The sequence below is a fragment of the Calypte anna genome, chromosome 17 (genome assembly GCF_003957555.1).
Source record: "Calypte anna isolate BGI_N300 chromosome 17, bCalAnn1_v1.p, whole genome shotgun sequence".
NCBI lineage: Eukaryota > Metazoa > Chordata > Aves > Apodiformes > Trochilidae > Calypte > Calypte anna.
Genome location: NC_044262.1, coordinates 5,338,325 through 5,366,268, shown reverse-complemented (window position 1 = coordinate 5,366,268; position 27,944 = coordinate 5,338,325). Strand labels below are relative to the sequence as shown.

Here is a 27,944-nt window from a genome sequence, read left to right as displayed (position 1 = left end):
ATCCCAAACTGGGTCCTTCCCCATCCTTTAACCTTGCACAGGTTAAAAAGTGGTTTTTTTTTTTCTTTCCTCCTGCTTCCACCATATATTTTTGGGAGCATTTCTCCCTTGTCATCCTGGCCCAGCACTGCAGCCTCAGCCCTCAACCCACCCACGGGTGAGAAACCCCTTGTCCCCCACCCTCAGAAAACATTTCCCTTGGCTTGTTGGTTTTTTTTTTCCTTTCTCAGCACCCCCAAACCTGCTTCCCAAACACACTAAACCCAAAAGCCTCAAATCCCCTTAACCCATCCCCACCTCACCCCTCCAGACCAGCACCGTGTGTGGCAGCATCCCCCCCCCTTCCCACCTTCACGACAAGGTACCCACCACCCCCTCCACGGCCTTCAGAGCCACTTAATCCATTACAGATGTCACAAAGCCCGGCTGGGGGACAGCAGAGCAAACAAACAAGGCAGGAATAAAGCCCAGGATCTCAATGAGGGGACCCCAACGCGTGGCTGAGGTTGGTTTTTTTTTTCCCCACTTCTCTGGCCAACCACCTTTTAATTTATTTTTTTTTTTTTTATTTTAATCTGTATTTTGAATGATTGCGTTTCTCTGGCCGGTAACAAAGGCATCACCTCTGCCTTTGTGACTCCGGGAGTTACAATTACAAATTACCACCACAATTAGCGCCAGTCCTTAAGAGGAATTAGAAAGGGGAGCAGGAGGCCGGGCCTGGGATTGATTGCTATTCAGCCTGCTTTAGGGTGACCTTGCTCTGGAGACGATGATATTCCTTCAGCCTGGAAACCAGATTAAAAAAAAAAAAAAAAAAATTAATTGTAAATTAACAGTAATAACACATTTCCTTTCAATTAATTTAAGCAGAATGAGGGGGGCGTGAAGAGCAGGCGTTTGTTAAGGTCCGTACAGTTTAATTATTTTTTTTTTCGTTCTTTTTCTTTCTTTTTCCTCCAAGAGATAATGTAATTAATTTATCTTAGAGGGGTGGGGGGGAGGACATGGCTGTTGGGGGAAGAACAAAGCAGTTAACAGGCAGGGGAAAAATTAAGAGCCCATTATGTAAATGCAGCGTGGTTTACAGCCCTGGAGTTTGGGGTGGGGGGGCTGGAGCATGGCAGGGGCTGAGAAAATAAATAAAATAAGGAGCTTGGCAGCATCAGGGAAGGCTGTGATTAGGCAGGGCTGGTGCTGGGGGGGGGGTCACACCCCAGTGTTTTGGGGGGAAGAGCCTGAGGGGTGCTGGGGACTTTTTTTTTTGCCCCCCCTTGGGTGGGTCCCTCCTCCATCCCGCAGACCTGAGGGAGTTGATGTTGATGAAGCCGGTGGCATCGGCGGGCTCGTAGTCCCCTTGCACGTTCATGCTGCAGAGAGAAAGGCACTGTCACCAGGATGGGGGGGTCCCCAGGGGGACTTAGGTGCTGATGGCTCTGGGGGGCTCAGGCCAGAGTCCCCAGAGAAGGGACCAGTGGCTTTGGGAGGAGCAGAGCCACAGGGCTACCCCCATGGTGGTCCCCAATCCCTGCAAAAGACACCAAATTCCCTTCGTGTGCACCATCCCCCTTCCTCCCTGCATCCCACCCCAAGCAGGGATGCTCGTCCTGTCCCTGAGCATCCCCTGGGCAGGGCTGTCCCATGCCAGGCAGGGATATTGTCCCAGGGAGGGGACAGTGCTCACACAGGACACAGCAGCACCCATGGGGTTTGTGAGCACATCCCCCTCCCCAAAAGGCATCACCCACCCAATCCCAACCCCGAGTTTTCCTACAGCCCCCAAAAACCCAGGGCTCATCTCGCAGAAACCACAAACCTGAAAAGAAGAAGGGGGGGAGGAAATAAAGAAGAAGGGGGGAAAAAAAAAAAAAAAGAGTTTACAATGATTTTTACCTCCCCTGACGGGCTACAGAAAAACCTCTGTGCTTTTATTTTTGCTCATTCGAGTGGTTCTGACCTGCTCTATAATTACGTTACTTTCTACCTACTGTGCAGAGGCATTTCCACACAGCTCTGCCTCTCACAGCTTTCTCTCGAGTTCCTGTGACGCCGTCACTCAAAGGCTTTCAAACCAGCGATGTAGAAATCAAAAAGAAAAGGAAAATGGTTGGAGATGCAGGGAGAATAAGTGCCCCTGCTTTTCTCTCCCTCTCTCTTTTGCCTCTGTCCCACCCCCCTCCATCCTCCTTTTTTTTTTTTCTTCCCTTTTTTTTATGGTGTGTGTTGTTTTTTTTTTTTAATATATACTTTATTCATTTAATCTCTCCAAGTGAGAGTGTGAAGCATAATGAAGGGTTGGGACGGATTATTAGGAGCTGTTGATTTTGAGGAGGAGGGAAGGGGGAGAAAAAAGGCAGAGAAGAGAAAGAGAGAAGATAATTTGACATTTACTCCGACTGATCTAAACTCATTCAGGTGTATTTATGGCTTATAAAGTGTTTAGAGAGATTGAAAGGGGTTGAGGGAGGGCTGGAGGGGAGTGAGTGAGAGAGAAAACAACATGAAGAAAAGAAGCTGGGGAGCTGTGGCTGCCACATCCCTGTTCAAGGCCAGGTTGGATGGGGCTTGGAGAAACCTGAGCTGGTGGGAGGTGTCCCTGCCCATGGAACTGGATCATCTTTAAGGTCCCTTCCAGTCCAAACCAGTCTGGAATTCTATGAAGAGGTAAAAGCCAGAGGGGAAAAAAAAAATAATAATATTGGGTAGAAAAAAAACAGCTTGTGCTTTGGCTGAGCACTTGGCTAAGGGGGATGGTTGGTGACACCAGGGATGGGACGGGACAGGACAGGATGGGGTGGGACAGAGCAGGATGCAATGAGGTGGAAAGGGATGAGATGGGATGGGACACTCACTGCCACCACTCTTGGGCTCCAAGCCCCACTCACCTCACCAGCTCCTCATTGTACAGAGACCTTGGGGACTCCCTGCCCAGGATGTAGACCTGGCCCTTGAAGACAGAGAGTCTCACAGTGCCCTCCACGTTTTCCTGGGAGCTCTGGATGCACTGCCTCAGGAATTCACACTCAGGGCTGTGCCAGAAACCTGTGGGCACAAGGCAGTGTCAGCAGGGACACAGGGGGGGCTCCCAGGGTGCCCATTAGGGTGGTCTCCACCCCTCCTCAAAGGCTGACCCTGAGGAATTTTCAAGGGAAGGGATAGGATTGAAGAGGGGGGAGAGGGAAGGGAGGTGCTGGGTTCAGCTCTGAGGGATGGAGACCTCAAATGTGTCCCCTCCCCTTGGTGGCCCTGGGGTTCCCACCTGGGAGAGGAGGCTGGAACCAGCTGGTGGAGAAGAGACACTGAGCCATTCTCCTTCCAGCTCCTCTGGGCAATTTAGATCTTTGGGAAGTTGTTATGAAACTGTCACTCAAAACCCAGCATCTCAGGAGGGTCAGGTGAAGGCAGACAGATGGGACACAGAATTTAGGGATGGGGATGAGCTCTTCACCCCCTGGGATTGGCAGGGCAAGGATCAACCCCAAAATATCAATCCCAACTGGGGACTTGACTCCCAAAGCAATACTTTTTCCCCCAGGCAGCCCTGGGAAGGGAAACCCACCCAGAAATGGGGGTCCCAGAGCTCCATCTGCCCCTTGGGAATTCCTTCCTCCCCTGGCTCCAGACCCCCAGAACCCCAAACCCCAGGACCCCCAACACCCTGCACTGGGCTGAAGCTGGGTTGGGTGTAGAGGGGGATGTACGTTCACACCATGGCTCCCCAAAACCCATCCCGCAGGAGCATCCCTCGGCATTGCCATCCTCCCCTGTGTCCCCCCCTGTCCCTAAGAGGGGTAATTAGCCAAGGAGCCCTGGAATGAAGCCTGGGAGATGGAGAGGGAGATAGAGGTGGAGAGAGAAAGAGCCCATTCAGCACCCTCCGGTCATCCCCAGGTTTTATCTCTCCCATACCAGTGCCCTCTCACCTTTCCCTTCCCAGCTGGGCTCTGGGGCCAAAGCCATTAAAGAAACAAACAATTTCTTTTGTAGTTTGGCCTCATCAGCCCCTGAGCAGGGCTGAATCCTGCAACCTTGCCCCTGGGATCTGTTCTGAAGCATTGGTTTAAAGCCCTTACCCCCCAAAACCACCACACAGCCATGGAGGGGTTGGGGACCCCTGGTTCCCCCCTCTCTCTCTCTTTTTTTTTTTTTTTTTTTTTTTTTTTTTTTTTTTTTGTTTTTATTTTGTTTTGTTTTTGTTTTTTTGTTTTTGTTTTTGTTTTTGTTTGTTTGGGGGTTTTTTTGGGGAGGGTTGTTTTGGGTTTGGTTTGGGTTTTTTTGGTTGTTTGGTTTGTTTGGGTTTTTTTGCTTGGTTGGGTTTTTTGGGGGGGGTTGTGGTGGTCTTTTTTTGTGCTGGGTTTTGGGGGTTTTTTTGGTGGTGGTTTGTTTTTTGGGGTTTGTTTGTTTGTTTGGGTTTTTTGTTTGTTTTTAAATAACCACCCTCCCAAGAACAACTCTTCAAAACCTCAGGATTGCTGCAGGGCTGGAGCATCCTCCTCAAGATAAACCCAAGACACATTAAATGCTTAAACCCCAGCTCTGACAGCTCCAGGTGTGAGAAAACACTTCTGTCCCCCCCCCTCTCCTCATCCCCCAGCCCAGCTCCACAACCCCCCCTGGAAATGATCCCCTTTAATGACCTCCCTGCCTTGGAACCACAGCAGGACCAAGGGGACAATGGCTTTTCTGCACCTGGCTGTACCTGCCAGGATGGGACCTGGCTTCAAAGCCACCCCCTCCACAATGGGATCAATGGGGAGAGGGGGAAGATAAACACTAATTCTCCAAAAAATTGCAATAATGAGGTGTTAAAGGGAGCTTGAAAGCCTGGCTTCCAACCTGGGGACACCAGGGTGCTGTTTGCATCCCACTGGGGATTTTCCTTGGATTTGGGCTGAGCTGGCAGGAGAGCCCAGGACCACGGTGAAAATCCCTGGGGATTCAGCATCTGGGGCAGGGAAAAAGCAGAATTTTCCTGGCAGAGATGAGGAGAGAGAAGAGAAACCACGGTAGCTTCCACAAGCAAGTGGTAGAAATAAAGCAATAGGTTCATGCTTCAATTAAAAAAAAATAAGTCAAAATAAAGGCAGAACAGGACAAAGCAGAATAAAAAGTGCCTGAGGCAGGAGCAACATCAGAGAGAGAATTAAGGCAGGGGCAGTGATTGAAGGGAAGGATAACAGAGTTTCCTGAAGCCCCAGAAACCCTCATAGGGCCCTAAAATTTGGCTTAAACAGCAAAGGGGCTTGGGCATTAAATGTCAGTTGTCAAAGAAGGGGCAGGAGGGGATGTCCTTGGAGGGAAAAAGGAAAAGACCCTGTCCTGCTGGACCTGCTGCTGCCCAAAGTCAGATTATTTCCATGGGATATTCCAATGGAAGATCCCATGGGAATCATCCCAGCCCTTGTGGGGAGAAAAAAATAGCTGAAAAGTGCTACCTCTGTCACAAAAAAAAAAAAAAAGGTAGTGGGAGGCTGAGGCCTCAGGACATGTGAAAGATAAAAATGTTATTTGGCCAAGGGGCAGAAAATCTCCAGGGACCCTCAGCTCTGAACAAGGCTGGGGACAAAAGAAGAACTGGGTGCTGGGGACACATCATTGTGTTTGGAGCCATGCAGGAGGGATCCAGGGATGGGCAGTGGGCTTTTGAGCCCACCTACCCCACTTTGGCCCAATCCTGCTTCCTTCAGCTTAGCACAGGGATGGGATCAGGGTTGATCCATGGGACCTCTTTGGCATGACAACAGAGCATGGGGCAAACCACCCCCAGCAGAAGCAAACCCATCTTTCTCCCTAGAACAGCCTGAAAATCCACACCTGAATATTACAGCCCCGAGCAGAGGTACCAACAGGACCTGCAGCCTCGAGTAGCCACAGGGGAAGAGGAGGAGGAGGTTGAGGAAGGCTGGGAGGATGAGGAGGGCTGGGAGGATGCTACTGTGGTGGCAGGGCAGGGCTGGTGGCCCATACGTACCATTGTACACCAGCTCAGAGAATTTCAAGGCAAGTCCCTGCTTGATTTTCCGAACTTCCCTGTCCATGGTGAAGGTCTCGATGTCTAAATGTGCCTGGTGTAGGATCGTCCCTGCTGGGGTCTCATAGATACCTACCCATTTTTCCAGGCAGGGGGAAAAGGAGAAAAAGAGAGAGAAACGAAATGAGACCCAAACTGTCAGCAAATGACAAAAAATAATGACTTGGCTGACAGAAGGAGCCGTGGTCGAGTGCATTCAGTCCCAGCTTGCTGTAAAATGCATCTGTCATTATATTCATGCTGGGGCCGAGACAGTCCACTCCGCACCTTGCGGAGAAAATTTCTAGATTCCCCTCTTTGAAGAGGCACTCTGAGGAGGCTAAATGACAGGGTTTGGGAACCGATCCCCCCACTGATCCGTGCCCAACGGGCTGCAGCTGAAAACCTGTAATTAGCAGAACGACGCGGGGCACAGGCACGGAGCTCAGGGCCTGGAATATCCTCCTCTCCCCTCGCCTCCTGAGGAACAGCCCTGCACATCCCCTGGGAAGCAATGGGGCTACCTAGGGGATGGGGGGGCAACCTTGTTTGGACCCCCCCTTAAGGTCCTTCCTGCCTGTCCCCACTCTGATGTGAGGTTTGGAGATGGAGATGTTTCAGTTTTTTGGCAATAGGGGCTAATGCCACGAGCAAGCTGCTCCCTTTGTTCCAGCTGCTCAGGGCTTATTTTCCTTGTAATGTCTTTATTGGGTGTTTAAATAAGAAATATATATATATATATACACATATATAATATGTATATATTGGGTGTTTAAAGAAGAATGATGCAGAGCTCATCCCCAGGTTGGATAGGGATAGAGAAATGCTGAGCTGGGCCAGCAGTGAACACACAGTGGGTATGGTCCATGGCCAGGGCTGCTCCATGAACACATCCCAGTCTGTGGGCACAGTCCTGTCCCAGTGCTGGGCACCTGGGCTGTGGCATAGGAATGGCAAAGGGCACCTGCATGTTGGGTTTTGCTGCTACCCAAGGAAATCCCATAGGGAAGTGTGCCCACCAAAGGGGATGTACCCCCAGAGCAGCCCCAGCACCAAGAGGGGATGATGAGGGGCCACAGGGCTGTCAGGTGAGCTCAAACCCACACAGACTCCAGCAAGTTGACTGGGGGTCCAATGGACAGCCTTATTTACCTTATTTATAAGCCTTATTTATAAAGCCTTATATACCATGGCAGCCCAAGCCACTTCCATCAAACCTCATCCCTACCAGGATCCCATATCTCAGCATCCTACAGCCATGGGATGGGGTTTTGTCACCCTCTCAGCCACCCCAGTGATGTTGCAGCCTGGTCCCTGGGGCAGGGGATGGGGTGTGACCCCAAAACCCACCCATCCCCAGGGACACAGCACAGGGGAGCAGGGGCTGACCCTAGTGCAGCCCCTAACTAACCACCAACACAATCAATATTCAATATTCCCTCTCCTTGCTTTAGGAGGGACTAAAGCCAAGTGGGGCTGACCAAAGGTTTGTGTCTTGACCCCCATCCTGTTCCCCCTGGTGCTAGAAAACAGGGAACCAGAGTGGGAGAGCCTGGGGAGGGGGGAAGGATGGGGGGGAGAAGGACTGACAGCCACGCTCCCAGCCTCGCCACCGAGGAGACAAGAGACACCTTCAAAGTGACACTCGCAGCGTCTCCAAGTGTCTATTTTCATCTCCCTGTGTTTACAGGAAAAAGACAGAGGTGTCAGCACTGCAGCCCGGCGAAGCTTCAATCACCCCCTAATTACCACTTGGGGGGGGGACTGGAGCAAAGAGGGGAGGGGGGGGGGGACACGACAACGACGAGGGGACATAGTGGGGGGCAGCCAAAGAGGCAGCTGCCGCTGCTTAAATATTTTTTTTTTTTTTTTTTTTAATTTGTAACCTCGGCTGTCACTTCACCTCCATCCCAGCAATTTTGCGGGGCTGAGTGCGGGCTGTCACTCCAAACGGGACAGGATGGGACGCGGTGGCTTCCCTGAGGAACAGGGAGATGCTACCCAGGGGAAGATGCTGCCCAAATTCACAGAATCACAGAATTAGCCGGGTTGGAAGGGACCTCAGAGATCATCTAGTCCAACCCTTGACCCACCGGAGCAGTTGCTAGACCATGGCACTGAGTGCCACATCCAGTCTTTTTTTAAATGTCTCCAGGGACGGAGAATCTACCACCTCACCGGGCAGTCCATTCCATAGCCTGATCACCCTCTCCGTGAAGAAATTCTTTCTAATATCTAACCTAAACCTCCCCTGGCACAACTTAAGACCCTGCCCTCTTGTCTTGCTGAGAGTTGCCTGGGAAAAGAGTCCAGTTCCCACCTCGCTACAGCCTCCTTTCAGGTAGTTGTAGAGAGCAATGAGGTCTCCCCTGAGCCTCCTCTTCTTCAGGCTGAACACCCCCAGCTCTCTCAGCCTCTCCTCATAGGGCCTGTGCTTGAGTCCCTTCACCAGCCTGGTTGCCCTCCTTTGGACCTGTTCCAGGACCTCTACATCCTTCTTAAACTGAGGGGCCCAGAACTGGACACAGTACTCGAGGTGTGGCCTAACCAGCGCTGAGTACAGGGGCAGAATCACCTCCCTGGACCTGCTGGTGACGCTGTTTTTGATACATGCCAGGATGCCATTGGCCTTCTTGGCCACCTGGGCACACTGCTGGCTCATGTTCAGCTTCCTGTCAATCCAGACTCCCAGGTCCCTTTCTGCCTGGCTGCTCTCCAGCCACTCTGTCCCCAGCCTGTAGCGCTGCATGGGGTTGTTGTGGCCAACAACCTGTGCCGGGGCCGAACCCTGGAGTGGGTGCGTGGCAGGGAAGAGTTTTTCCACTTCCCATCTGCTCAAGGCACGGAGGGAGAGGCAAAGCCCCAGCCGAGGGCAGCGCTGAGCTCTTTCGGCAGCAGCCCAGCCCTCCCCTCCTTCCCCCTCACCTCCCCACTGATTTCATTTACTTCACTTAATTAGCCCCCCTTCGGAGTTAAAAAGATAATTTGATAATGAGGACGGGAAAAGGAGGGAGAGACAGGGCCGGGCTCCTGCTCACAACCCAGAGAGCCCCCGGCCCAGCCCTGCCCCCCCCGCCCCCCCTCTCGGCTGCAGCACCGCTCCCTGGCACCCCCTAATTACCTCACCCTCCTCCCACTAAAACAAATACGGCAAAATCGAGTTAATAGGGCTTAAAAGGCTGGAGCAGGCATGCTCGGCTCACCCCTGGCCCATTAGGCCTTAACGAAGTTCAATTAGGAGCTTAGTAAAAATCAATGCAAATGAATTTTTCTTTCCCCCCCCCCCCCCGACTCGCTGAGGGTGGGAGGTGAAGGATTGGAGGCACCTGGCCAGAGCCTTTGATGCCACCTCCCCAGCCGCAGAGGGCTCATGCTGGGCTGCTGACTCCCTGTGCCTCAGTTTCCCCTGCAGAGCAAGGTCCCTGAGGACGAGTGGTCCCTCTGATGCCCCCAAACAACCCACACACACAGCTGGGATTTAAGGGACCATCTCCTCCCACCCATGAGCTCCATTGACCCTGACCCCATCTAGGCTCCAAAATGCTCCTGCAGAGCACTGGTGGGGCCACCCCAAGCTGCCCTGCACCCCAAAACCCCCAGGGGGATGTGGAGATATCAGAACCCCCTCCTACACCAGCCCCTTCCCCTCCCACCTCTCCATCTCCCTCAGAGCATCTCTAGGAGAGCTTTCTGCTGATGCCCAGGATTAAAAGCAGAGGAAAACCTGTACAAATCAAGGGGGGAACCTCCCTGCCAAGGTCTGGTTCCTGCAGCACCCACCCCACTGTCCCTGGAAAGCCCCAGTCCTCCCCTGGGTGCTGGCACACAACCCCGGCAGGGATCTCCTGGCAGTGTCAGCCAGGAGACAGGAATGACAGATAAATGGGGTTTAGAGAAATTATTAAATGCTGGAAGGGTCACTAGAGCGTGTCAGGGGCTCTTAAAAAAAATAATAAATAAAATAGATTGTGACAAATTACTCAGCATCCTGCATGCAAATGTCGTGGGCTGGTGTGTGTGGTTTGGGGTTGGGTTTGGGGTTATTTGGTTATTTAAATGCCAATCAAATGATTTGGGGTTTTGTTTCTACCCTCTTGTAACTGATGCTCTTGCAAATGGGTTGGTGCCCTGTGGTGGGGAGGGAAACCACGGGCTCAGTCTTATCAAAATATTTGCTGGTGCCCTGCATGGAGAAGAAGTTTAAAGAAAGGGAGCATCTAATTAGCTATTAACGAGTTTTTTTTTTAAAAAAAAACCACTAAAACTGGGGGCAAGGACGTGGGAAATGAACCCTCTTGTTACTTTTCAATGGGGCAGCTCTCTGCCTCCAGAGATATCCAGTGTAGCTGATCCTAATGGATTATCAATATTTAAGAGTCACAGCCTCAAAACTGCATAGATAAATCAAAGAATCGGCCTAAGAAAACCCCTCAGTGACTTCCATCGGCCTCCTTCACTTTGTACCTGTCTTTCAGAACCTGCAGCCACCCCTGAGCATCCTCCCACCAAGCCCACAGCTTGGTGTTTTTCCTGCTGGGGACAGGTCTCACCCAAGACCCGTGGTCTCTGGTGGCACTGGGACCCCAGAGCTGATGCAAACAGTGGCCAGAGAGCTGTCCCTGCCACAGGGAAACCTCAGTCAAATGCTGATGGGGAGGGAGCAGTCGTGGGCTGCTGGTGTCACCTGAGCCAGAACACACCCTCTGTCCCACTAGGGCTTTTCCTTTGTGGGTTTTTTGTTTGGTTGGTTTTGGGTTTTTGTGGGTTTTTCTTTCAGTTTGTTGGTTTGGTTGTTTGGGTTTTGGGGTTTTTTTTGCTGGTTTTAGGGCAGGGATGGCACCTCTGGCAGGTGACTGCTCACCTCTGGACTTCATCCCCACGAACCGGTTCTCCACGATGTCGATGCGCCCGACGCCGTGCTTGCCCCTGCCCGGGAGGAGAAGGGAAGGAGGTTCAGCAGCCCCAGAGCAGGACAGAGGGGTTGCCAGAGGAGGACAAACCCCAAATGACAGCTTGGCCAGCTCCTGAGCAGCACTGGTGACCAGCAGGAGTGACCCCCAGGCAGGGAGAGTGACAAGGAGATGGATTTTGTCACCCTTTGCTGTGCCACCAGCCTTCTCCATCGTTGCTCACAGCTGGGGCCACCAAAAACCAAGCCAGGCAAGGGGAGAGGCCACGTCACGACTGTGTTCTCGGTGGCCACAGGCATTTTAAAACCACTTAATTAACATTTAAAAAGCCAACTACGTGGAAAAGTTCATTCCCATTCAGTGCCGGAGGGGAGGCACAAAGGAGATTGGGTGGCAGTGGGCATGGGGGGAGTGGGTGCCCTAGTGGGTGCTGCCCTGGTTTTGGGTGATTTCCTGAGGATGGCTCTGCCCTGGCAGCAGCAGAAACTGGGGAGGGGGTGGCATGGGACAGCCAAGCCCAGAGGAGCTGCTGCTGGGAAGGAAGGGGTGAGGGGCAGGGGAGAAAGAACGATGGATCCAGGCAGCATCCAGGCCCCAAAAAAAGCCAACTCTCCACCCAAAAGAGACACACGAGTGGGCAGGGCAAGGAAAACCCACCAGCCCTGGGCTGACAGGGATGAGCCTACTGTGAGCATCCCGCTTCCACCCCACCCTGGGGACCCCGAGGACTCTGTCCTCATCCCTGCTGCCAGCTGGCAGGCAGGTGGCAGAGGTGGCAGGGGACAAGGTGACACTCACGCGATGTCATTCAGGTAGGTGAAGAGCTCCAGGGCCGAGCAACGAGAGGCTCCATCCCCGGCATTGGTGACCTTCACGGGGACACCTGCGGAGGCGGGGAGAGGGAGGACGGGCGGGATCAGCCGGCGTCAGAATCCCCCCCGGAACATCACCCCGCGGGCGTTAAATAGATGTGACAGATATGAACTCTAAATAACTTCTTAAAAAGCCATAGCCAAGCTGGTGCCCCGGAGGGGAGGGGGGGGGAAGCGAGGGGCGGGGGGACCCACCTCGGGAGAGAAGTGAAATAAATAAATAAATAAGGCCATAAAAACGTCCCCTACCCCCCTGCCTGTCCCCTCTCTTCTCCTTCTCCCTCTCCCTTTTTTTAGGGGCTGTGAAATTGCAACCAGGCCCTTAACTAATTGAATTTCACGCTCGGCAATTGTCTTACGGCACAGAACCTTCTGTCCCACCAGCTCCTGCCGGGGGGGGGTGGGATGACAAATGTGTGTGTGTGTGTCCCCCCTTCCCCAGCATGGGGGGTGTCGGAGGGGGGAACCCCCACACCGGGGCATGGCTGCTCGCACACGCACGCACACGCACCCCGCGGCGGGGGTGCTCCCTGCCATGAATTAATTATTGCACCTTCTTTTATTTTGCCTTTCTATTTTTCCCTTTTATTTATATATATTTTTTTTTAAGGGCGTTGGGCAGGGGAAAGGAGGGGGGTGGGAGGGGGGGAGAGTGTGTGCGGAGGGGGAAGGATGCTGAATAGAAAGAGGCATTTTTCTTTAGCGGTGTGAAATGAGCAATAAATGTATTAGGAAGCTGACAAGGGGGCTGCGGGGCCCACAAAGAAAAGCGGTGCGGAGTTGGAGGCTAATCCCCCCTCCATCTGCCCTCCTCATTACCATTTAACGCACTATCAGTTGCCAATCAGCCTCAATGCCTCCCTTTCTAGTCTTTATTACGGAGGCGATGGGGGCTGTCAGCTCCCCCCCCCCCCTTTCACCCATCCACACACACAGAGCTTCCCCCCCCACTGCCATCCCCCCTAAACCCCCTATTTCCAGGGGTTTATAAACTCAGTTGTAAATTGCTATTAAATGTAACTCGCGGCAATAATGAACCTTAAGCTGCTCCTCGGCCCGGGCTCTCTCTCCCCCCCCTTTCTCCCCCCCCTCCTCCCCTCGTCCCGGCTCTTTCTATTCGCATCCTCCGCCGGGGCATTGGCCGGGGTCCGCTCGGCAGAGAGCCGACGTTGTCGGGGCTGTTGTTGGGGAAAGCTGCTTAGCCTTTAAAATAGTTAATAATTAGATTAAAACTTCAAATAAATTAACTAGGGGCTGAATGGGCAGCGGGGAGGTGCGGGGGGGGGGGGCTGCTCCTTGCCAGGGGGATGATTATCACGGAGCAGGGATGCTGGCGGTGGGGAGGGGGTGTCCCCTCCAAACTGGTGGCTGGTTGGTGGCATTGGGATGGCTGGTGGTGGCCCTGTGGCCCTTTTCTGGGTGACAGCTCCGTGGCTGGGTCCCTAGGGATGGGGTGTCCTTCCTGCAACACCGAGAGCCCTGCTGGATGGCCAAATCCTGCTGGAGCACCATCCCAGCTGTGACACTGCTCAGGACCACCTGAGTGTCCCCAAGGCCACCTGCCTGCCACCCTGCACCAGAGGGACCCTGCTGCATTTCAGTGGCTGGGGTGGGGGCTCAAACCCCTTTCCACTCTCACAGGGGGTGTCCCACTGAGCCCCCCTAGATTTACCCAAACCCTGTTGGCCTTCACCCCAAGCACAATCCCTGTGTCCCCTGGTCCTGGCCAGGGATGGGGTCCAGATATGAGGGACAGAGGCTCAAGGGTGCCCTTACCCTGCTCAAATTTAATTTCCAGCACGTCTGGGGTGTTGGGAGAGGTGGCTGGATCACAGGTCTTGGTGTAGAGCCCAGGAGGGGCCTGATTCTGCAGGGAGGGAAAAAAAAAAAAAATTAGATGGAAAGTCTGTCACATTGGCACCACCAACCCCAACGTGCACCCCTCACCCACCCCAAAGCCTGGGGCTGGCACAGCCCAGCACCCATGCTCACCAGGACCCCAGGAACAAAGGAGTTGGGAAAATCAGCCAATTTTTCCCCTCAACTTGATCTCATCTTTTCCTCCAACGCCTCCCCAGCTGGAGATGGGCTGGCTGGGGAGAGGCAAGTGAGGCAGGGGGGAGAGGGAGCGGGTGGCAGGGTGGGTGCCAGCAGGGTCCCCACCCCAGGGCTGGGTGCCTGATTCAGCACCCACTGAAAAAAATTGATGAGGATTCCTGACCCCAGCAGGTGCTGCTGCCCACCAGCTCGCTGGTGGTGTCCCCGGGGTTAATACACACAGGAGAAAATAGAGGAAGAAAGCAAAAAACCCATTTCAGAGCACATCAACCTTTATGTATATTGCGGGTTGTGGGTTTGGTTTGTTGTTGGTTTGGTGTTTTGTTTTGTTTTTTTTCCCTAGATTTATAGGAAAGAGGCATCTTATCAGAGCTGGGCCAGTGATGCTGGGGGGGCTGAGGGTGAATTGCTGCAATTGAAGCGTGTGCTAGAATAAGGGGGGGGGGGGGGGGGGGGAGGGGGAAATAAATAAAAATAAATAATAAAAAAAAGCTTTCCATCCCAGAAAGCAAATGAAAAGCTTTGCAATTTCATGTGTGCCCTCGGCACTCACGCACGACACGGCTGTGTGTGCACTGGCCCCAAAACACTTTCAGACCAACTTATGCAAAATCCTCTCTCTAAAGGGACCCCCCCCCTCTCCCCATCCAGCTACGGGAGGAGAAGGGGAGGGAAACTGAGGCACAGAGCACCCAGGGGATGTGCAACACAGCGGAAAGCTCAGTGCTGAGAAAGCAAACTACAGAGCTGAGAAAGTATGTGGCAAAGGAGCCTTCAGCTGAGGAGCCCAAATAACCCAAAACCCCCATGGAATCAGCTCAGGTGCAGTGTCTCCCAGCTGAGCTGCTTCTGTAAATGTTTTAACTGGTGGTAAACTGGAATTTCCACACAAAATCTGGCTGGTGAGAGCTGGAGCTCTGGGCATCCCTGGGATCTGGGCCCTGCCTGCAGCCTTCCTCCCTGCTTCTCTGCTCCATTTTGGAAGCACAACTTTTTCTCCTGCTCATTTTTCCTCCAGTCTCTTCTTTTTTCTCCTGCTCATTTTTCCTCCAGTCTCTTCTTTTTTCTCCTGCTCATTTTTCCTCCAGTCTCTTCTTTTCCAGCAAGGAAAAAAATGACAAGGTAGAGAGCAAGTAAAAAAAAAAAAAAAATCAAGCAAATTGAATTGCTTGATTTTTTTTTAGGGGAAAATTAATTTCTCTGCAATCACTTTCATTTCAATTTTTTTCAAGATGAGAAATAAACCTTTCAGCAAAAACTTCCTCTTCTTTTTTCATGCTTAATCCATAGCAAAACCCAATCACAGCCAGCACCCAAGGTGCTGCCCCCCCTCACCTCACCCTAAAGCTTAGGATGCACATCCCAGCAGCAACCACAGCCAAATCCCAGGAATCCAACCACACCTTCTCCAGCAACCCCACCCTCAGGTTCCCTTTTTTATCTCATTTTTTTTGCTCCTTTCCCTCCTTTTAACCAAGGGGCGCTGCCCCCCGCATGCACACGCACGGATTACACGGGCTGCAGATTTCAATTTTACATCGTTTGGCCTTTCCTAGCCCTGATCACACTTATTAACTACACAAACCCACCAGAGATGATGAAAAACTTGGAGTTCAAAAGGAAAGCTGAAAGGGGCGGGAGAAAAAAAAAAACAAACAAAAAAAAAACCAAACCAAAAAACGGAAAGTATTAAAAACTCTTTACTAAACATTGGAAGTCAAAGTCGGGTAGTTTCCAATTTTCCAAGCCAACTATGAAAACCTCTATTAAATAAAATAACTAAATAGAAATAAAAGTGACATTTGGCTTGCATTCCATCATTACGGTGCGAGCCTGTCCTCTTTTTATTCTCTCTCCTAAAAGCACAGTTCAAATGACAAATAGTTTGTTGCAGTGTATCAATGCCTCCTATTTATCCCTCCCCGCAGGGGGGCTAGTCCTGCAATGTCATCTTTAAAGGGGAGAGAGGGGGGGAAAAAAGAAAAAAAAAAAAAAAAGGGAGGTGGGGGGGGAAGGAAGAGTGTGTGGAAAGAAGGAGGGGGGAAGAAAGAAGCAAGAAAAACGGGGCAAGAAGAGAAGAAATTGGAAGCAAATGGTCCATGAAGTAAACCATGATGCAGAGCTATCGATGCCGCAAATGGTTTATTCATCCAGCTGATATTGTTGTGCCCGGGACTGAATGAACTCTTTCAGAGTGCCATATGAAGTTAAAGCAAGTAAATTTCTATCTTTCTCCACATTAGCTGCCTCATTGCCCTTCAATCGGGCCTCACAGAGGCAGAAAATAGCTCAACCATCTGCTTTCAAATCCCTGTGTTTGGCAGGTCCCGGGGCTTTGGGGAGGGGAACCCGCAGTGCCTGGCACCCCAGGTCCTGCTCTGCTGCCTGGCACTGCTTCCCTGGATCAGGGAAGGGGACAGTGGTGACACGGAGCCACCTCCGGGTGCTGGTGGAGTGGAGGATGCTCAGGGATGGGGTCACTGCTCTGCTCTCTGCTAAATTTGTCGAGCTGGCTTTGGGCAGTAGGGTGGGTTTGGCAGAACCCAGGGACCGGGAGCATCCCCAAGGGGATGAGGTGCAGGGTGAGGAGGGTCAGGATGGGTGCCCCAGGTCTGTCCCTTCCTAGATCCAGCTTAGAGGCCTGAAAACCCATCCCTGTGCCATCTCCTGGAGGTGAAGACCCCCTGAGGGCCCGACTCTGCAAAATCCCACCCACAGACACCCTTCTGGAAGGGAACATTGGGGACTGGGACTCCCTTCTCCATCTTCTTCTTCCTCACACCCTCAACCCAAGGCACGCGCCAGCCCAGCCCTGACCCGCGGTGCTCCCGCAGGCTCCTCTTCCCTGCTCCCCCTCCTCTCCCCGGGTTGTCTAATTAGCACTGATGGATTAGTTTAAGGAGCTGCCGAGCCTCAGGACCCGCTGGAGCATCAGCAGGAGCCAGCAAGGCAACAGGACCACCAGAACTGTCAGGAAGTGGCCAGAACCAGAGCCACCACACCAGAGCTGCCCAGGAGCTGGTGGTCCCATGGGTGCCCATCCAAGCACCACCCTGCACAAAGAGGAGGTTTTACCCCCTTTCCCCATGGATGGTGGGGATAAGAAAGCAAGGAGGGGCTGGGCCAGCCACAGGCAGGGACCCCCTGGACCTCTGTCACCCACCAGCACCTCATCTGTCTGATTGCTCTTTTATTGCTGCCCCACGATATTGTCCCCTTTGGTGTCACCCTGAAACCGTCCCTTCCCCTATTCATTAGGTGGCAATTAACGTGCTGGAGGAGGCGGAGGGGCTGGGGGGGCAGCAGGGCCTCCCCACCACACAGGGCCCACCATGAAATTTCCAATTAGGCTGCAAAGACACGAGATGGCCTCAGCCCTGTGGCTGCTGTGATGGATTACCTTGGGGTTCTCCAGGATCCCGGCTTCGTAGCTGTAGTGGGCAGGGAAGGAGAGAGAAGTCACTGCAGCACCTGCAACCTCAAAACACCCCCAAACCACCCCCACCCACCTCCTCCTCAACTCTCACCACCACGTGTGGAGGGGTGTAAATATGTTATGGAATCTCCAGGAGCATTTAACAGCAATCCTTCAAGGAACACCAGGCTTGGAAGAGCCCCAGGAGATGGGTGCTGCCACGTGGGATATGGACAACTGGGCAGAAAGGGAGGTTGCAAGTTTTGGGGTTATCCTTGGCCAGCATGTGGTGGGGCAGCCTGGGATGCTGGAGATGGGTAGGGTTGTCCAGGTGATGCAGGATTAGGGATGTTGGCATCCAAAGCTCTAGATGTTGACCCCACAGGAGCTCCATGCTTGCCCAGCCTCTTACCTGATGTGCATGAGGTTTTCATCCATGCTCCAGGGCATCTGTGGTGTCACAGGCACTGGGATCCCATGTTTCTGCCAAGAAACAGGAGCAGAGCTGAGCCAGCCCATGGGGGGGGCAGGGGGGGAGGAGGGAAGCCAGACCCATCCCAGCCCTGGCTCCTGCCTGGGTCAGCCCTGAAAGCTCAAAGGTACAACCCACAGCACGGGTGACATCTTCTACCATGAGGGTCACCTCGATGGGGGCATCAGGGTCACGGTGCTGCAGGGAAAAGAACAGCCCTGCCTGGAGCAGAGAGAGAACCCCAGAACACCCCACGGATGGAGATGCTGACACAGACATTTTTGTGCTTTTTCCAAGCCTAGGCTGGTGCATTCCCCTGGGCTGGCTCCTCACCAAGGGGAGGTGACAGGGGGACAGAAATCCCCGAAACCACAGGATGCCCTCTAGCCTCAAGAGGACCAGAGGGACAAGGCACCCATCCCTGCCACCTCCTGCACCCGCCTGGGGATGCAGACAGGTGGCACTCGGGTGACATCCCCCACGCACACCGTGCTGGGGGACACTCAGCCCCGCACCGGCTGCTCCCCGGCGCCGAGCCCAGCTCCCTAACAAGGTCAGCGCCGTGTTCAATTATCCCCTGACATTTCAATGGGGGAAATTGCCTGTGAAGACGAGGTGAATACCGGGGGGGAGGGAATTAGCGGGAGAGGAGACGGCGGCGAGCTGCCAACCAGAGCCATGGGGACATCACCCACCCTGCCAGCACCATTCCTGGCTCTGGGATGGGCAGGGAGAGCCAGGAAGAGAGGCTGCGGGGTTGCCAAGGTGCCTTAGTGTGTCTGTACAGCCCACACACCTCCGGGTGGCACTGCCAGCTCAGTGTCACCGCAGCGGGGACATCGGCCAAGGGCTGGGCCAGGAGCAGAGGCTCCGTGTTTACCGGGAAGATGGGGAGGAAATGTTTGTGGTTGTTAAATCGTGGTCCTCAAGCCATCACCTGGGACAGAAACAAGGTCCTGAGACACCTCCTGATGCTGCAGAGGGACTAACTCAGCCCCACTCCCAGGGCTATGTTGCCCCAGGCTTATGGTTTACTGGTCCCACACTGCACATTCCCAGCCTGGGACATTCCAGGAGCTCAGTCCCAGGTTTTGGAGAGGGACACTGAGCAGCCTTCACCTCCTTGGCCCAGGCCCCTCTCTCCTGCCCACAGGCAGGACACACCAAAACTTCCCATGGACTTCATGGCACAAGCTTGAGCTTGCTGGGAGGGCAAACCCCAGGGTGTCAGTGCTGAGGATTGTCTGGCTTCTCCAGGAAAGAGAGAGGAGATGCCACTCCTTATCCCATTCCTTGGATTGATGGAGCTGCAGGTGCCTCCCAACCTCTCCCAGAATAATCCTGGGGGAAGAGCATGGGCTGAGGGACAGCTCCAGACCCTGCCTGGGGTCAGACCCTGCCCCTATCAGCATGGATCCCTCTTGCCCCGGCAGCAACCAAGCCCCAAATGTTCTAACTCCCAAGCACTGAGATGAGAACACCCAGAGAGCAAAAGGACCTGACCAAGCTGTCTCCCTCTCCTGAGCATTAAAAAGAAGGGGAAACCCCTTTTTCTTAACAGCACTGAACAAACCAGAGACCAAGAGGCACTACAAACCCTCAACCTTTCCTCTTTGAATGGGGTCTCAAACCCCTTTCACTTCCCTTCCCCCTTCCCCTCCAAACAACCAAACAAAACCAAGCCCCCAACCCCAAAACACATGTTCCACTTTCCATATAATAAACCCGTGGCGCTCTTAATAACTCCCCTATTTGACAACTTGTTTGACAACATATGGAAAGCTCTCGTAAACTCTCCCCTTCATAATACAACGGCAGATGGCAAACACAATCCTCAACACGCTGCTCTTGGCAGCCCTAATGGGCTCGGAGGGCTCCTCACCCTCCAGCTCCACACCTCAGAGCCTTCCCAGAGATTACTCAGGCAGCTTCAACAGCAGCTATTTAAAAACTGAAGCAATTTTCTGGTTTATGCACAGAGCTGCCTTTTCCCTTTTGATTGATTGAGCTGAGTTGTCAAGCATTTCCATGAAGTCGGGGAAAAAAGAAAGGTACCCTGGTGGGAACATAAAAACCTGATGCAAAACTTCTAATATGTTTTATTGCAACTTGTACTTCAAAAAAAAAAGAAAAAAAAAAAAAAGGAAGGGACAACAAAGGCAAGTGTGTGTGCTTTGTCTGCTGCACGAGTCAGAGAGCTGGGACCTGCTTCCTTGGAAAGTGGGTTATCCTTAATAGCCAGGTAATTATGGTGCTTTTAGAAAGGAAGGAGAAAAAAACCAAAGCAAACAAACAAACAAAAAAACCAAAACAACAACAACAAAAAAGGCAAAAAAAAAAAAGGCAAAAAAGCAAAAAAAAAAAAAAAAAAAAACAACAAAAACAAAACTCTGTTGTTCCCCAGCAACAGAGAGGGAAAAAGAATATACAGAGAGGGGAAAAAAACCCAACCCAAACTAGAAGGCTCCAGCATGGTGCTACAGGGATGTTGTGCAGGGCTTCCTGCTGTCACCCACCAAGCCAGAGTGCTCTGGGGATTCTGGAAGATCCCTGAGCATCCCGGGGCTGCTCTAAGCCACCTCCTACCTTGGCATAATCCATCAGCTCACGGCGCCCAGGGAAGCGCTGGTAAAACTCTGGCAGTCTCCACGGTGCAATGACCTGGTAGGAAGGTAGGAGCTTGAGATGAGAAGCCCCCAGCCCCCTTACAGCCTCTCCCTGTCCCCCCTCCCCCAAGCCCTTTTTTTGCCCCTTTGGACCTCCCCAAGGCTCCCCATGGGAGATGGGTCAGGGTGGGCCAGGGGAACTGGGACCCAGAGGGTGCTGGTCCCACAGCTGAAATTTAATCTCCCTACTCAAGGGTGGAGTAACCCAAACCCCTGACCCTAACAAGGCACTAGATGAAGCATTGATTATCCCACAGCTGCCTTGTTACTGTTTCCTCTGTGGCCTCAGAGCGTTTGGGGTAAAAATAGGTCAATTAAGGATCATTACAGCCCCCTCAAATGCCAAAACGTGGCTGGGTGCAGCTGGCAGCTTGGTAAAGTGAGGCTGGGTGTTAAAATCCCCCACCAGCTGGGGAGGGGGCCAGGAGCCCAGCAGTGGGGCTCCAAGAGACAATTTTAGGTGCTTTACCTTGATGTTAGGACAGAGGGCATAGCAGGTGAGCTCGAACCGAACCTGGTCGTTGCCCTGAAAGACGAAGAGGAGATGCTGAGGACTCACCCTGCAGCAGGGTGATCGAGGACTTCCTGGTTTTCCCTGCTCCTGGCTGCTTTCCCTGCACAGGGACAGGACCAAAATCCCCCAGGTGGGAGCTAAAGGAGATGCAGCTCAGGGTGTCAGCTCCAGGCAGCACGTGGGACAAACCACTCCGTGGGAAAAGTCTCCCAGTGGGAGACCCTTGGCTGAGCAGGGCAAATCCCTGTGAGATCCAGGAGGGATGTCTGGCTGATGGCACCAGGGACTTCACAGGCTGGACTCTGTGCAGGAGGGAGGTGATGCCTGTTCTCCCAGTAACAACACTGGGATGGGATTTCTGGCTATCTGCACTGGAAAAGCAAGGCTTGAGGATCAACGGATCCCCTCTGCTCCTCCAGAATGGATGGAGGTGGGAAGGGGTGATGGGTGGTAGGACCTGGGCTGGGTTTGGCCCATGGACTCAAGCCTGATCCCATCTCCATGGCTGGTTTATCCCCAAAATTGTCTTTTCCTGGTGCTTCTGATAGAATCAGCCACCAAGTCATCACCTTTCCCCCGATGCAGCTCAGTCACTCAGCTGACTCTGGTGTCACCCAGGATCCCTGATCCCCCCTGGGCTGACATTTTCAGAACCAGAAGGAGTAGAAACCCATATCTGGGTATTTTTCCCTCTGCAGGCAACAGAGAAGACAGGAAGTAAGAGAGCGAGGGGGGCAGGAGAACCAAAGCATCCAGGAGGATGCAGAAGCTCATAATTAAATAGCTCTGAACCATCCTTTATCTTAATTAGCCCATGCTGATGAGGTCCCACTAATGAGGCCACATAGTCAGGGAGGGGTGAGGAGCAAGCCTGGGAGTTATTAGCACCTCCAGGGGAACAGAGCTCACCAAAGCCTATTTTCCACCAGCTCCGAGGGGCGCAAGGATCACCCCCCCATCTCCCCTCCTCCTTTTGGAGGATACACTTACAGCCAGGCTAGAAAATCCCTGAGGACTATTACACAGAGGCAAGTACATCCACCAAAGCACTCATTTCCCTTCCAGGCCCCAAACAAGTCCATCTGCTCTGGCAGTGGGGACACCGCAGATGGCCCCGCATTTAAGACGCCGCAGCCGGGGCCGGGCGCAGCCGGGTCGGGTTACCCGAGGTTGGGCCCTGCCTGTGCCTGTGGCTTAATGGCTTGGGGAGCAGCTCAGGGTGTCCCTGTGAGCAGGGCTGGGTGGTGCTGTTGGTACCCAGGAGGTGGGGGGACATCACTGCGTGGTGGGGTATTACCCCAGGGCACCCTCGAGTGGGTGCTTTCAAGAGGGGCTGCTGGGGATGGGGTGCAGGGAACCCAGGACAGCAGGAGCAAGAGTTATTGCAATCATGAAGCCCCAGCCAGCTCCACAGCTGCCCCATCCCCTCAGTGCTAACGTGGCTTTTGGGTGTCCCCTGGCTTCATCCCATGTCCCCCTTCCTAGCAGGGTCCTCTGCCATAGGTGGTGACACCCCCAAACACCATCCCCTTGCGCTGAGACCCCTCCAGGTGGCCTCCCAGCCTTTGTCCTGGGCCAAGACAGGCACAGTTGATGCTTCAGGTCCCGTCAGGAAGGGAGGAGGAGGAGGAATCAGCAGGTCCTAGGTGCATGCAAGGCACCCAAGCTGGGACCAGCTGGGCTTCTGGCCTCTGGGGACAATGTCATCCTGTCCCAGGTGTCCCCTCCCCGGGCTGGGCAGAGGGTGGGAAGAGGCTGAAGATGCCATGGGCTGGCCCACGGGGCCCGTGGAGGATTCATTCCCCCCTCTCCTGGCAGAGTCTGGTCCCGAGCATCCTTCCCACGGTCTCTGGCTGCCTCTAGCGGCAAAGGGTCCTCCCTGCGCCTGACGGCCGTGGGGACAGCTGGGGATGGGGACAGGGATGGGGACAGCTGAGGAGAGGGAAAGGTATGGAGACAGCTGAGGATGGGGACAGGGATGGGGACAGATGAGGTCCGGGGTGTCCTGCAATGCCCCGATCTGTGCTGGCTCAACCCCTCCGGGTGGGTCCTGGCTGGGGCAAGCCACGTCTGGAGCAGTTTTTGGAAAGCTGCTGCTGCCAAAAGCAGGGAAGAGGGTGTGTGGGGGTGTGTGTGTGACCCCCACCTTCCCGTCAGAGAGAGGGAACCAAAACCAGGCCCAGAAATCCCAGAAACAAGAAGGAAGTTTCGAAACACTTCCCTATGGAGCACCCACAAAATGCCCTCTTCACCCCTTGGGGCACCCACAGCTTGGCCAAAGGGCTGACTGGGTGTGTTCCCCAAGCACCCCATGCCATTCCCATTCCAGTGACCTTATATACCCCCCTGTCTCACCTTTCCAGTGGCCCCGTGGGCTACGTACTGGGCTCCTTCCCTCCGGGCAATCTCCACCAGGTGTTGGGCGATGCAGGGCCGTGCCAGGGCTGTGCCCAGCAGGTACCGGTCCTCATAGAGAGCATTGGCCTGAACTGCTGGCCAGATAAAATCCTCCACAAACTCCCTGCTGATGTCCTCAATGAAAACCTGCCAGGATAGAGGGAGTCCCATCAGCAGAGGGGGGGTGGCAGGAGGAAATCCTGCTCCTCTGGGGCTTTGAGGACAGCATAGAGAAGGGTCCCTTCGCCTCCCCTTTGCTGGATGCTGCTAAAAGGCTTTGGTGCCAGACTTCTGGAAAAAGGACTCCTCCCTGGAGCTGTGGGGTGGGGGAGACCCTGGGGCTCAGCCCCAGAGTAGGGAGCAGAAGGGCCCAGAGCCCTCTGGGCACCCATAGGGAGGGGACACTGTTACCTTCTTGGCCCCCAGGGCCAGTGCTTTCTTTCGTGCTGCCTCAAAATCTTCCTTCTGACCAATATTAGCCTAGAAGAGGAAAAAAAACCCCAAGACTAAATTTGAAAGACCACGATGCCTGGTATGGGACATCATACAAGGCACAGCAGAGCCTGTGCTGGTTGGGCTTGAGGCCACTCAGAATGGGCAGGAAGGAGATTGGCACCCAAGGTGGCATCCCTCAGGGCTATACCCACCCCTGCCAAGGTCTTGGCTCTGCCCCCATGTGCTGTCCTCCTTAGGAAAAGGTCTTTTGATGGCAGGGACAGCCTGTGCCACGCAGGTCTGAGGAAAACCCAGCCTGGGCAATGGTTAAGCAGCCAGAGCTGGGTCACCAACCATGACCAAACCCACCCCAGGACCCCCATCACCCACCTCAGATCCCCAGCCCCATGTCCCAGTGACCTCTCCCAGCTCCTGAGGCTGAGGTCTACATGGAGCTCACCAGGTAGGTGATGACATTGTAGCCCTGCTCCTTCAGCCACACCAGGATGCAGGAGGTGTCAAGGCCACCACTGTAGGCAAGGACCACTGTGCCTTTGGGTTGAGCCATGGCGCTGCCAAAACAGAAGGAAAGGGGTTCAGGATGTCCCCAAGACCTGCACTGAACACCAGTCTGGCTCTTACTGGGCACAAGGATGCTGCAGCATTCAGCCATGGAACCTTCCCTGGTTCCACGGGGCTGTCACGGTCCAGCTGGGTGCTGAGGGCAGCCAGGGGTGAGGGTTCTGCCAGGGCTGGGACATTCTGGGCAGCACAAACATTACCCAGGAGATGAATAACTAGGAAGCAAGAAGGAAAGCCCAAAACTAAAGCAGCAAACAAACCAGCCAGGATGGCAGCAGCTTGAGTTGGTAGAAGAGCACACGGTGGAGCTGCTGGGATAAACTCTCCAGTTAAAACACAGGTTCCTGGCACTCCTCCTGTTCAGGGACAGCCAGAGCTGCTGCCACCAGGTGGTCCTGTGGGACCAGGGCCTGGATCTGTCTGGCTCAGTCACCTCCTCTGCCAGGCTGGGGACAGCAAGCTGGGGGAAGCATTGGAAGGGACCCATCAGGTGTGGGGAGGAATCAAGTGGTCCAAAATCCCTCCTGGAGCTGCAGAGTACAGGGGGGAAGGTCTGGGGACAGGAGGACAAACCGTGGCACCGTGACACCCATCCAGGGAGGGCATCCTGCCCGAGTGCCAGGACAGAGGAGCCACCACCAACCTGGCCCCAAACACCCACCAGCACTGCTCAGCACGCATCCCCCACCACCCAGCCCCACTCTAATTAATGCTTAATGGGCCCTAATTACATCACCCCGCCCTCTTTCCTGGCAGTGGGAAACCTTTATGGGATGATTCGGTGCCTCTCACCCTTCAGCCGAGGAGGAGGAGGTCAGCCAACAACAGGAGATGGTGAAGGATGTGGCTGCCCAGAGCTCAGGAGGAGGGATGGGGGATCCTGCTGTGGGAGGGGGCTCAAGGCTGTCCCCACCTTCCCAGGGCTGGGTTTGGAATCCCAGGGCTCCAAGAAGAGGCAACGCCAGCCGACCCTTGGCCGGGGAAGGCAGACAGCAGAACCCTCCCAATCCTGTCCTGAGCAACCAAGCCGAGTCAGCACAATCCTGCTCCTGCTTTTACAAGCAGGGAAGGTGCCGGGAAAAACTCCTCACGCAGCCCCTTTCCCAGCGGGATGTGGTTTCCCCAGGGACGTGCTCAGCACCCTGGTCCTGAGCAGGTGTAGGGGCCAGCAAAGCCCCAGGACATGGCTCGGAATCAGGGCAGGACCTTGGCCACTGCTGTCGGCATCGTGGTGAAGAGCAAAGGTGTCTGACAAGATTAGCAGGGCCCCTATTTTTTTTTTTTATTTGGGGTTGGGCTCTTTTCCCAGACGACTTTCAACAAGACAAGAGGGCAGGGTCTCAAGTTGTGCCAGGGGAAGTTTAGGTTGGATATTAGAAAGAATTTCTTTATGGAGAGGGTGATCAGGCATTGGAATGGGCTGCCCAGGGAAGTAGTGGATTCTCCGTGTCTGGAGATATTTCCAAAGAGCCTGGATGTGGCACTGAGTGCCATGGGCTGGGAACTGCAGCAGGAGTGGATCAAGGGTTGGACTTGATGATCTCTGAGGTTCCTTCCAACCCAGCCAATTTGAAATAGAATACTGAATAACAAGACAACCATCGTTTGGCTGCCTGACAACCATCATTTGTTTGCCTGAGCCTGCCTTCACCCCCTGGGCTGGCTGTGCTTGTGCAACCGGTGTTCCCCTCGGGGTGTGTGGGGCTGGGCGCCTGTCTGGAGAGGCTCCAGCAGTTCCCTCTTCATCAGAGCATTTACAGGAAGGCAACCACAGTTCCCGAAAGGGCCCAGCCCAAGCACAATGCTGCACCTGCTGCTCTTTGCTGGGCAAATTCCCTCCCCTTATGCTCAAAATCCCCCACCCCCCCCCCCCACCAGTCACTGCCTGACTCAGCATCTCTGAGACTGGGCACACTCGCTTCACGTGTGGTTTGGCAGCAGGTAGAGGAAACACCTCTGATTTCTGCCTGTTCAGACACGTCCTGCTGAGCACAGGATGCCTGAGCAACCTGCAGCACCTTGCCCCGGGCACCCATCCTGCATCCCAGGACTGGTGTGGGGCCACCAACCATTCCAGCTCCGGAAATGGGGTTTGTGCCAAGCCTGCCTGCCCAGGAAGGGAGAGCCCCAAAGTTTTGGCTTGAGGTGGTAATAAATCAGAGCAAACAAAGCTCAGTGAAGGGGAATGTGTTGGGACTTTCTCAGCACTGATTATTATTCTGGAGCAGTTTCCCTGTGAGCTGGGGCAGGGTTTGTACCAGAGCAACCCCAGCTTCTCCGCTCCAAGGGGACACTGCACTTTTGTTTTGGAAACCAAGAAGACAGAAAAATAAAAAGGGAAGGGAATGAAAAGCTCAAAACTTTGATATGAGGAGGAACTGCCTTCACCATCTGGAAGAGCTGCCTCTGCTCTGGTGAGTGGGTTGGGATGGGGCAGGCAGCAGGGACAGGCTCCCCAGGGGCTCCTGCAGAAGAGGGATGCAGGGATGCACTCACTGGTGCTGGGCTTTGCCTCAGTATCATTCCTGCACCTCCTGGGGGTCACATCCTGCCTCCAACATCCCCAGAGCAGAGCAGGGAGGGCACGGGATGGTACCAGCTGATCTCCCTGCTCCCTTCCACAGGGTGGCCAAGGGGGGTCCTTCAGGAAGACTGGACTCCCTTGGAAAAATTCTCACCCTAAACTGAGCTAGAAGGGGCTTGACCTCCCAGCACTGGGAAGGGGCTGGGACTGCCTGCAGCCCTGCTCCTCCAGGGACCAGCAAGCCTTTTGCCAGCACCCAGATGTGGGGGAGACCCAGGGAGAGGGGTCAGCCATGGGCTGAGGTCCAGGTCCCCCGGGCAAAGAGCCCACTTGTAACTTCTCACCCCCCACCCCTCACCCCCCAGCTCTATACAATGCCCACACTCACCTACTTCTCAGGCTCTGGCTGCCCTCAGTGCTCTGGTCTGGTGTTTGGAGCATCCTCTTCCTCCTCCCTTATAGCCTGGCATGGGCAGGCGGGGCTGCTGCAGGACTGTCCCCTCTGTGGGCACCCACTGAGGCCCTGCCCTCCACCCTTGCAGAAAGGGGAGCAAGGAGAAACAGCAAAGTGGGCTGGAGCTGGTGCTTGGCCCTAAGCAGCTGCACAGCTGCTCCAGGTGCTGTCATCTGTGTCCCCTCACTCCTCAGCACCCTCCACAAAGCACCCAGGGGACCCCACAGAGGCACCTGCCCTGAAGGGTGGGAAAATGTGGGGTTTTACAGAGGGGAGCTGGTTCCTGGCTGCTCTGCAACCACCTGGCTTTCCTCCCTGGCACGGTGTGGCAAAAGAAGGGTGAATTTATCTGAAAATTCATTACGAGGGGAAGGAGGAGCCCAGGTTGGAAGGAAAGGATGAAGTAGGGGGCTGTGGGTGGGTAAAATCACATGTCCTCACACACAAGGGACCCCAGACCAACAGCAGACCTGGCCTTGGGGGACAGGAAACCCCCAACCCATTGCCACATCTAGATAATCTCCCTTCTATAGTCCAAGGCCATGGAGAGAGGTATCCAAATCCCTGGGATGTCAGGGGTGCTGCTGGGGCAGCCCCTTACACTTGATCCAAGCTGAAGGAAACAGCTTTCTTCA

The 27,944-nt window shown here is 54.1% G+C and overlaps 1 protein-coding gene across 2 annotated transcripts; it reads right to left on the bottom strand.

Annotated features, from left to right (window-relative positions):
* Positions 1 to 520: 520 nt before the first annotated feature.
* On the bottom strand, positions 521 to 27,339 carry ASS1 (argininosuccinate synthase 1). Of its 2 annotated transcripts, none has more exons than XM_030461285.1 (15): positions 27,244 to 27,339; positions 24,210 to 24,321; positions 23,726 to 23,794; positions 23,273 to 23,461; positions 20,873 to 20,929; positions 20,324 to 20,398; positions 17,678 to 17,748; positions 17,251 to 17,281; positions 13,569 to 13,659; positions 11,719 to 11,803; positions 10,872 to 10,936; positions 5,972 to 6,103; positions 2,886 to 3,042; positions 1,305 to 1,370; positions 521 to 788 (listed from the first exon to the last, which is right to left on the bottom strand). In XM_030461285.1, exons 1-15 carry the CDS (start codon positions 27,294 to 27,296, stop codon positions 734 to 736), a joined length of 1,308 nt encoding a protein of 435 aa, XP_030317145.1. In that variant the 5' UTR covers positions 27,297 to 27,339; the 3' UTR covers positions 521 to 733. The 2 variants fall into 2 exon arrangements, with proteins under 2 accessions (XP_030317145.1, XP_030317146.1); XM_030461286.1 differs by having other exon boundaries at positions 734 to 788; positions 27,248 to 27,260.
* Between the last annotated feature and the right edge of the window lie 605 nt (positions 27,340 to 27,944).